The sequence below is a fragment of the Durio zibethinus genome, chromosome 10, assembly GCF_047325235.1.
Source record: "Durio zibethinus cultivar Kanyao isolate XHJ-2024 chromosome 10, ASM4732523v1, whole genome shotgun sequence".
Lineage (NCBI taxonomy): Eukaryota > Viridiplantae > Streptophyta > Magnoliopsida > Malvales > Malvaceae > Durio > Durio zibethinus.
In genome coordinates, this window is record NC_143171.1 from 3,293,652 (window position 1) to 3,304,370 (window position 10,719).

Below are 10,719 nucleotides of genomic sequence, written 5' to 3' on the forward strand. Positions count from 1 at the left end.
TTAAAATTAAGATTATAATTTTTTAATTGAGACGGATGGATTTGAATTCTATTCTATTTTTTTAAACAAGATTATATAAAAATTAATTGAATTAAATATTAAATATTAAATATTAAAATTTATATAATTCACTTTATAATAAAATATTTATTTTTATATAAAAATTGAAAGTATAATCAAAACTCAAATAGAGTTACTCGTAGCCTTTTACCATTCCTAACGATTTTATTTTTTTTAAATTTAATCATAATCAATTATTACATTTATGTAATTAAGTGAATAATTAATTCTTATATTATAAGCAAATTATAATTACTAAATGATTAATTAATAAAATATAATATAATTAAATAACAAAATCCTAACACTTAAATTAATTTTAAGAAAGCATATGGGTTAATCATAAAAAAGTAATAATAATGGGTGCCTGGCTGCCTGCCACCATCTTTGAAATGATGAGACAGTGCTTTGAGTGTAGATGCAGCCAATTTGGGTTTAAGGTAACATACCAATGAATTAATTCTTAGTTTCTATTTAGTTCAAGATTTACATTAATTTAGTTCTATTTTTTATATTAAAAAAAATACAATCTAAAAATATACAAAAAATTGTAAGTGTAAATATTTAAATTATATATCTATTAAATATTATTTTTTAAAATGACTGTATAAATTAATTATATTAAACTTAGATAATAGATTTACTTTTTTTTTTACTACAATTGCACCAAAATTTTTTTAAACATGAGTTATTTATCTTGACAATATTGCTTCATTTATGTATGATTTTTGTTTTCATGCAAAAGTAACTTAATAAACATGAATCGATGCGGATTTGCTCTGAGATGATCGTATACATTTTAAATTAAAAAAAAATTAAATAATAATTTTTTCTGATACTCTTAACAAAATTATCAATAATATTATTTTAAATTATTTAATAAAATTTTTTATATATTATAAGTGAACAATACCTAGAAAAATTTTTTTGAATCCATATTATTTGATAGTCATATGCATCTCCCCACTCCCTAATTTGAACCAATTTAACATTGAAGGCTAGACATTCAGACCAAATAATAATTTGTTCATCATATTGCTTCAATTGCAACATCATTAGATCTAAACAGTTTAATGGTACATGCTATGTAGGTGAGACCATCAAATGTCAATAAATGTGATAGGTTCAACATTATTTAATGAAACTCTAAATTTTATGATGCAGGTTGATACTGCAACGGTTAGATACAATAGTTTAAATGTACGCTTTAAAGAGACCTAGTTGTTCTTCATTTTATGGCAACGTGTTTGATTGAATTGAATAAGATATTAATCTTGTTTTTGTTATTTCCTAAACCGTAATTTGAGATATAAACGACATTAAAGTCCACTAAATGTGGGACGAGAACAAAGATTAATAATTGAAAAGCATAAATATTAAGGTTTTGTTCGATGAAAAGGGGAAAGAATAAAAAATTTATTAATTTAATAATTTAATTATAAAATAAAAAAATTATTATGTATTTTAATGATTAGATTAATAAATTTTTTATCCTCATTTATTTTCTTTATTACCTAACAAAATTTAAATCATATATATAAACCATGTGGTTTGATTTGAGGTGTTCTTAAAATGGCTCGGAGTTTAATCTTCGAGGCTAATAACAATTGATGAACAACAGTTCAAGAATAATTAAAGAAAGGTTAAAGGTAAATTTGGTAATTTAAAATATGATAAAAAAATAATATAAAAAATAAAAGTGATATGATATAAAATTTTAATAAAAATTATTTATATATTTAATAAAATAAAAAAATTTATATTTTTATATCAATATAAATTATAATATATTATTTTCATATAAAATACGAAATTAATATATAAATTATTATTACTGTATATGATATAAATATACAAGTTATTAAATCTGAACACAGCTTAAAAAAGGCCGTATTGCAAAAGCCTTTTTAAGGCCGAACTACTAGTCCAGCTCATGCTCGAGATGTTACATACGAGCTCGACTGCGGTTGCTCGCTGGCCCACGAAAGAATTGGAGAAGATGTAGCCCCTGGCCCTGGCCTGATCCCATTTATGGACCTGTTTTACTATTAGGCATTAGCAACTACATTTGGCAAATTGCTAGGTGAAATTGAGCCCGAAGGCCTGGCTCGAATCAAGCTCTGTTTGGTGGTCGCCAAGTGGGTTTTCCAATCTATGAGTATGGGGAAATAGCAAAAGCAAGTCTCTGGAGGGAATAAGACAATCCATCTTGCATTTTCTATCTCGAGATTGCTTGCTTTTATCTCTCTTCATTTTACCGTTGTCTAGGGGCCGAAGGGCAGCAAGGCATCAAGATTCCACTGCGGTAGTACTGGCAGGACATGGTTGCCCATGTCTGGCAAGAATTGCTTGGGTCAACATCAATCGATGTAAGAAGAAATGGAAGGAACCGTACATCTAAAATTGTACTTCACATCAATTGTTGATCAATCATTCAATCAAGTTGTAGTGCTACTTTTTTTTCCCTTTGCTTTTTCACGTCTAATTACTGTTAATCTGTTTCCTAGATGCAAAAAAAATCATACAGCTACTCAAAATTTAAAGAATTTACCACTTTTTTTCATCCTGTTTTGCACCTGAATGCAGGCCGAGGCTTTTTGTACAATGTATTGGAAGCTGGCCATTCATCAAGTCCCTTCTTCGCTGGTTTTAAGGTATTTTGCTTTAGTTTTAATGCTGTTTTCAGTTTCTTCACAATAAATTCTAAAATATTATCTCAGTAAATTTAAATTTTAAAATTGTAAAAATAAATATTTATAGATTTCATATGTTTAATTAATTAGATAAATGTTAAAAACAATCAAGCAATATGTAAATTGAGTATGAAAGAGTCAAAAACATAATGAGAGTGATTCTTACTAGTATTTTGAAAGATTTTGTTTTGGTCTGTGAAAAGTAAAAACTAAATAAATTCCATAAAAAAGTATAAAGAATTAAAAACAACGATAACCGTGAGTACTACTATTTTCACATTTTATGAATAAACCCTATAATTTATGATATATGAGTTGTGCAACATCTCTGTTCAAAGTTGCTATTTCAAATTCATTTACAGAAATTTAAACTAAAAGTATGGATTATGGAAGGCGAAAGAGAAGCTCCCTTGCTTAGTTCCTTTTTTTCTACTTACCAAAGCATAAGTCTTTTCTTTTAACACTTCCTTTATCCCCCCCAAAACCGGATTCTTCTCTCACTTTTTCCTCCATTTTCTCAACCATTCATTGGCTGCTTTTCACAAGCTCGGAAGCAAAAAATTACACTTCCAACAAAACCTCTCTAGCACCAAACCCAACACCGCAAAACCACACCAAAACTGGTAAGCAAATATGAAATAAACACGAACATTCCTTTCTAACCAATCGTTTTTTTTCTAACTCCTTTCACTTTTCTTTTACCACTTTCAAAAACTCATTTTGGGTGTTCTTCCTTTTTGTTTTTTCTTGGTTTCTTTGTTTTGGATCTGAAGTTGGTTTGGTCATTTTCATTTCATTTCTTCTTTCTTTAGGGTTTTGTCTCTTAACACTTTAACACTAAATTTGGCAAAAATGCCGCCATTTTTTAACCCCGGCTTGTCTCCTTAACTTTCCTTTTTCTCTTTTTTAAATTTTAACTAACTCCATTTATGGAAACTTTTCGTTGTTTTTGTTTTTTTGGGGTTTCCAGTTTTACTTGATTGGGTTATTCCAGTTTGATTGGAGAAGTTCTCTAAAAAGGAAGCCAACCCTTTTTTTGTTGTGGTTTTATTTAGGAAGAAACAAGGTAGAGAAAGAACAAGAAGTAAAAAAAAGAATGGCAAGAGAGAAGATTAAGATCAAGAAAATTGATAACGCTACATCTAGGCAGGTGACTTTTTCCAAAAGGAGAAGAGGGTTGTTTAAGAAAGCTGAGGAGCTCTCTATTCTTTGTGATGCAGATGTTGCTCTTATTATTTTCTCATCTACTGGCAAGCTCTTTGAGTATGCTAGCTCAAGGTACCTTCTTTCTCTTGATTTCTCTCTTTCTAAACACTTGTTTGTGTATTGGCTTTTACTTTTTTTATTATAAAAATCATGCTATAGTTGTAAAATTATACTCTTTTTTAGTGGAAAAAAAAAGGACAAAGTTTTGAACTTTGAGAAAAATCAGGATTTTTTTTTTTTTTTTTGCGTATATGCTTCGTTAAGATATTTGAGAGGGGGAGGTTTGTTCTTTCTTCTGTATTTTTGGGTTTTTTAAAATAAAAACTCTGGAAGTTTGATGGAAGAATGAAATGGGTTTTTAAATATTGGGATTTGGAAGAGAAGTGCGTAATGTATATATAGGTAAGATATTTTGTTGTTTGTGTTGGAATTCTAAATGAAAGTCTCAGATATCGACGAGGAATTGTCTACAGCTTTTTTTTAAAAAATTTTATGTCGATCTATAATTCTATATATATATATATATATATATATATGTATATATATAATATGTTCCTGTATGGGAAGAAGATAAGCATGAATTTACAGTGGTGTTGGTGTAGAGACTAATGATGTCAGGTCGGGATCCTTGTTTTGTTTCTCCATAATCTATGTGGTTTATTCCTTGGTGTTTTTTTTTTTTTTTTTTTGTATGCCGTACTCTTTATTCATTTTTACCTTTTGGTGTTATTTGGTTTGTTTTGTCGATTTACAAATTTTCTTCAGTGGAACTTACAAGGGAGTGCTGTATAGTCTTGTTCTTCTTCCATAAAACATAATGCATATGTTGATTGTTTGTTTCTATCAGTCTTTTCCTTCTTTTTTCTCATTTCTGAAGCTGTACCATTCCTTTCCCTGGTTATCACGGGAATAAACATTGCTTTCTTACGAACTGAAACACACTTTAGTTTTCACCAGAAGTTATAGTTGGAACTTGGAACCGCCAATACTGCACTTGACAGTAATATAGTCTGGTATGTTTTCAAAGAAAAGACTAGATATATATATATATATATATATATATATATATATGGTTGTGATTATGATATATCTGCTAAAATATTTCTTAGTGGGAAGAACTAGCGGTCAGAAACTAGGAAGCACTGCTTAAATTGGTAAGTTCAATTTGGGATCATTACGGTTTTATGATTGGAATACCCTAGTGCTGTGGAATATTTGTAGATTATCATAAATCGAACCTTGAACAGCTTTTTGATATATGACTCATAGACTTTAGCTTAGCTTTTTTTTTTTTTTCCTTTTTTGTTCTTTATCTGTTTCCTGCCGCTCCTCCCTGTCTTTGTGGTCCATGTAGAACCATGACCATGATTGAACTAGTTGTGGTTGACCTTTTCTTTGTTTGGGAATCACTGAATCTTGTTAATGGCTGCTTAGCTGTCAGCCTTTTAGTGCAAGTATGCTCTTGTCTTATACTTAAGTCAATCTCTTTTGTGTATGTGTAAATGCATTAATTTACTTACTGAAAAAAAAAAAAGAAAGAATAAACCGTAGTAGATGACTGGAACCTGGTTCTCTTTAAAGCTGTCCATGGTAAATGATTCACTTTTTGAGACTCTAAATTTTAGCAGCCATAGTATTGTTTGTGTGGGAATCCTTAGTTTACAAGCATTAAAATGTCTTGCAGAGGTTCAATCATTACTTCTAGGAATTCGCATTTCTTAATGCAGGAAATGTAGCATTAAAAACATCTTTTGTGGTTAGATGTTAGACTTCTAGTGAAAATTTGATGGGGAACTTTGGCTTATACATGATTCAAATGCCTGCTAATTATCAAAGAGAAGACGGTTGTAAGCATATTATACGCACAAGTATTTGCAGGCAGCTTGGATTATATTGGTCATGATGCTCGTGATAATATGTTATGCCATGGAAATAAATATGTTACTATTCTTTTATATTTGCTGCCATAAATTGTCAGCATGGTTATAGTGATAAATTAAGCATAAATGTAGTTTTCTGATTTTGCTGTGTTTCATAGCTTTTAGGTAGTATCATCTTCTCTAGATGTTGTTACACGTAGCTTTAAGGGCACCCTAATCTCTTACATTGAAACATTGAATGAAACACTGGAAACAAACTATATGCAATTGTTATCAGAAAGCTTCAGTATGCTATATTTGTCCAGGTGATCTGATATGAAAGCATTTTATAGCTTGACACAAATAACTGATAGTTTTATCTTTAACTTAAAGCATGAAGGAGATACTAGAAAGGCACAATTTGCGCTCAAAGAACCTTGAGAAGCTGGAACAATCATCTCTTGAATTGCAGGCTAGTTGTTTTCTTGCTTCAGTCTTTCATCCCTTTTTGTTCTATGAAAAATTGGATTTGTTATAGACTTGTAGAGTAGTAGTTGTGAAAGCTTCATACGTGAGCCTTTTTCCCCATTTTCTAATCTGTAGCTTGTAGAAAACAGCAACCACTCCATGCTGACCATGGAAGTAGCAGAGAAAAGTCATCAACTGAGGTATGCATTTACTTTGTTTCTTATCAATTAATTCATATGTGTGTGTGTGTGTAAGTGAGTGAGTATATAGTGATTTTGCCTAAAACAGGCAAATGAGAGGTGAGGAACTCCAAGGATTAACTATTGAAGAACTACAGCAGCTAGAAAAGTCTCTGGAAGCTGGGTTGAGCCGAGTGATGGAGAAAAAGGTTAATGCATTTTCAGTTCTGCAACTTTTGTCATGTAGAAGATTTCAGACAATATGTTTGTGATTTCTACTAATCTCCAATTATTCTTTTCTTTAATGTATTTCAGGGTCAAAGGATTATGAGAGAAATCACTGATCTTCAAAGAAAGGTCAGTATGTTGTAATTAATCTACATCCTGAGACTGAAAGTTAGATGTAAAGAATAAAAAAGGAGTCGGAAGTACATATAGCCATAGCTTGGCTTAATTACTAGCTGTCAGTATGAAATTAGAAAGTCTTGGGGTTTCATGTAATGTTATATTCAAGTGGCTTCTCTTCACTTATTGTCAATCGATTTTAGGTTAGATATTACATGAGAAAAAATGTATAGGAAGATGAACTAGATTCCAATTAATTACAGACAAACATAAGACAGTTTGCTGATCTATGCATATAAAGAATGATCCAAGTTTGCCAATTTTAGATGCATGGAGACGGTTCATTACTAATTGAACTTGCAATATCCAATAAAAATCCTTCTTATTGATGAAAATTCCATGAACATTAGCGATCATGTTCTCATTCTCATAACGTTTCAGAAGTATGAAATCATGTACCTTTCTAATTGACGTTCACCTGAATGCCTTTTAGCTATATATTCAGCAATTTCTGTCTCAAACATGCAGGGAATGCAATTGATGGAAGAAAATGAACGTTTAAAGCTGAAGGTATAATTTTCCCTCATCCTTCTAACATTTTGTGCTTCGATACTTGCTAGTAGCAACATGCATTAACAACTGAAGGTATTGCAGATGTCCAATGGCCGAAGACAAGTTGCTAGTGAATCGGAGAATATTATCTTTTGTGAGGAAGGTCGGTCATCGGAGTCTGTGACCAATGTTTGTACCTCTAATGGTAATCCACACGACCATGAAAGCTCCGATACATCCCTGAAGCTAGGGTAAGTAGCATTTTACTAGCACACATTCACAAACAAATACTATATTTACTGTTAAAGTAACGACCAAGCCCCTTGTCCTTTCTTTTTTGTTTGTCTTGATCTTTTGCAGGTTACCATATTCTGGCTAACTGAGGAGATTATAGGAGATTAAAGAAAAAAGCTTTGGTACGATATGATTAACTTGGATTAATATTGAAATGCAAAGCTAACCCCCTTGATATTTGGAGGTACAAAAGTTTAATGTGTAACTTTGATCGAGCAACTCATGCAAAATTATTATTATTATTATAAATAATTTTATATAAATAATTTGAATTAAAATGGAAAGATAATTTTTAGAACGTTCATCATAGCCATGCTTGCATGCTTTGGTAGATGCAAGAATTTAAATATCATAAATTATAATACTCAAACTTTGAATTCTAGACCCATTTTTTTAAACATTTTTCAAAATATTCATGATATTCGCTTTTTATTTTTTATCAAATCAATCCAAAATATTATTATTAACATTGTCTACTCCTTTTTCGATTTGGAAAGAGCTCTTTTCCTATGAACAAGCATATAAGGGTACAAGTGAGGACTAGCAAATAATTATATATCAAACTGGGAAAATATGTTAAAATGAGGAATGCTAAGTTAATACCAGGGACATTGATTCGAAGGGCAAGAATTGCACGGTAGAAGTAATCAAATAAAACCTTTGATTCCCTTTTAAATAAATATTTTTATATATGGTACCAAATTCAAAACAATTTTTGCATTGTCCCATTTTGAAATTCCCCATAATATGGATCATTTATATATTTTATGAAATGTTGTTGGAAAATTGGTAAGCAGCTGGACTGCCAGCTTTTTATCCATCTAAACTATTTAATGATACGGTAAGTGAAGTCTAGTCTTCTGAACTAATTAAAAGTTACCACAAAATAATAACAAAATATTTTTAATATTTTTAATAAAATCGTTAATGATAAATTTTTTATTTTAAATATTTTAGTATTTAAAGTCGTAAAAAATAAATAAAAAAATTGATGCTTCATCCAAAGTATTGAAAGGAAATCAAATGTGCAAAAAATAAAAGTAAACAAGGTACGACAAAAATGGAAAGGTAAAGCATAAAGAAAGATAATTTTACATTAATCAACAAATTATTAATGAATTATTAGATATGATAATTTAAAACACGACATGTTGATATGATAATATAACATAATTTAAAATTTTAATAATAATTATTATGAATTTAATAAAATTAAAAAAATATATTTACGTTTTTGTGTTAATATGAATTATAATATATAATTTTTATATAAAATATTATATAAATATATAAAATTTTATATTTTAAATAATACAAATATATAAATTATCAGATCTACCTTCAATGAACTTATTTATAGGAAAATTTTCATCTGCATGCATTTTGGATATCTTTTGATCTTTGAAGACTCTTTTCTTATTGGCCAAAAAGACTCGTGTTGGCAGCCATGGATTCTTTGCATCCATGGGTTATACCCATATTTGCAAATAATTGATTCATTGAAACACCTAGGGCCATAAATCACAATTTCCATAAAAAAAAAAAAAAGAAAATCTCACTGAATTTAGCTTATTACCATAAAATTTGTTTCTCTTGCATCTTGGTATATGATATCTAGAGTGAAATTCTAGCAAAAGGGTTTGTTTGTCGGCAGAATTTCAAGTTTCAACGTTTGGTCCGTGTGATCTTACAATAATTTCTCGCGTTTCTCATGCCTATATTACCCAAGTTATAGATCGAGCCGCAATATGAAGAGGATTATTGATTTGGCCCACACGGTTTAATGCCAGCTTGCTGCCGGTTCTATTTGTACTTAACTGCATAGCATGGGCCTGGCTCGCCCCACCAAAATTTCAGTTCAAGGTTCAAAATCGTGGGCTCTCAAATATCTTTCTGTATTCAGGGCCACGGGAGTTGCTGGAACATTTAATATATTAATATTCTAGCCTTATCAATTAAATCAGTTGGTTTATCATTTAAATTGAAATTTAGAGATTATGAATTTAAAAAAATTTAAATATTTAATATTTTTTTCAGTCAAATATATAATAAAATATAGGGATTTAAGGGTAGATGAAGAGCTTAAAAAAAAAATCTATTCATTACTCTAAAAATAGTCTAATTATTATTGTAGCAATGATTAATGAGTTGAGCACTAACAATATAGATTAGGGAACTTCAACTTAGATTAATACTTGTAATTCTTTATTTAAAAAAAAAGGTAAAAATTATTCAGATTTAAACTCAAATTTATTAAATATTATATTTTAAAAATAATCATATAAATTAATTAAATTTAATTTAAATTCAAAAGTCTTTTTCATTGTACAATAATTTTTCATATCTTTTTTTTTTTAAGTTATTAATTTACCTTTAAATCTCATTTATCCTATTATATACTTGATTGAAAAAAAAATTATATATCTAAAATTTTTTAAATTTATAAACTTTAAATATCAATTAATTTAATAAATAATCGATTTCAAATCTTATGATTGTCATTTTATCCTTTGCCCTTCTATGCTAGCATTAACTATAGCTTAATCCTGATTTGTTATATCTTCTTCAAAATTTGCAATTAGTATAGGCCATAGGGATATACAAGTATAATAATATAATTGACTGAATGCTATTATTGTATTTTTTTCAAATAACACTTCATTAATGTTATACAATTTTTGTGATAGATATTATTTCAATGACAATTTCATTTTAATTTGATTAAGAAGATAATAACTTGGAATATTTTCTGTCCATTACAATAAAAAAGGAACAAAAAAATTTTGTACCTTGCCCTAGCAACAAGTCAAAAGAGTCATTGCATCTGAAGCATGGAAAGGAATTTTCTCCAGCTGTAGGATGTGACAAATCCTTTTCTTTTCAAAGGTAATCTTTTTCTTGCATGGTGATAAAGGAGAAGGACAATCCCATTTTTATATTGAAGTTAAGAATCCCATAACAAAAAAGCAACATTTAGGTGAATTCCAATTTGGAGAACTTTTATGGTTGAACTTAAAATAAGGGAAACCAATTACTTTAATCATCATAAATCCCCTAAATAAC

General features: G+C 29.2%; 1 protein-coding gene across 5 annotated transcripts; it reads left to right on the forward strand.

Annotated features, from left to right (window-relative positions):
- Window positions 1–2,241: 2,241 nt before the first annotated feature.
- SVP (K-box region and MADS-box transcription factor family protein) lies at window positions 2,242–7,931 on the forward strand. 5 transcript variants are annotated; one of them, XM_089766446.1, is made up of 10 exons: window positions 2,242–2,429; window positions 2,647–2,714; window positions 3,974–4,031; window positions 6,212–6,290; window positions 6,422–6,486; window positions 6,575–6,674; window positions 6,781–6,822; window positions 7,339–7,380; window positions 7,465–7,613; window positions 7,723–7,930. In XM_089766446.1, exons 4-10 carry the CDS (start codon window positions 6,213–6,215, stop codon window positions 7,739–7,741), a joined length of 495 nt encoding a protein of 164 aa, XP_089622572.1. In that variant the 5' UTR covers window positions 2,242–2,429; window positions 2,647–2,714; window positions 3,974–4,031; window position 6,212; the 3' UTR covers window positions 7,742–7,930. The 5 variants fall into 5 exon arrangements, with proteins under 5 accessions (XP_089622572.1, XP_022740154.1, XP_089622573.1 ...); XM_022884419.2 differs by lacking the exons at window positions 2,242–2,429; window positions 2,647–2,714 and adding an exon at window positions 3,097–3,376 and having other exon boundaries at window positions 3,809–4,031; window positions 7,723–7,931; XM_089766447.1 differs by lacking the exons at window positions 2,242–2,429; window positions 2,647–2,714 and adding an exon at window positions 3,099–3,376.
- Window positions 7,932–10,719: the final 2,788 nt, after the last annotated feature.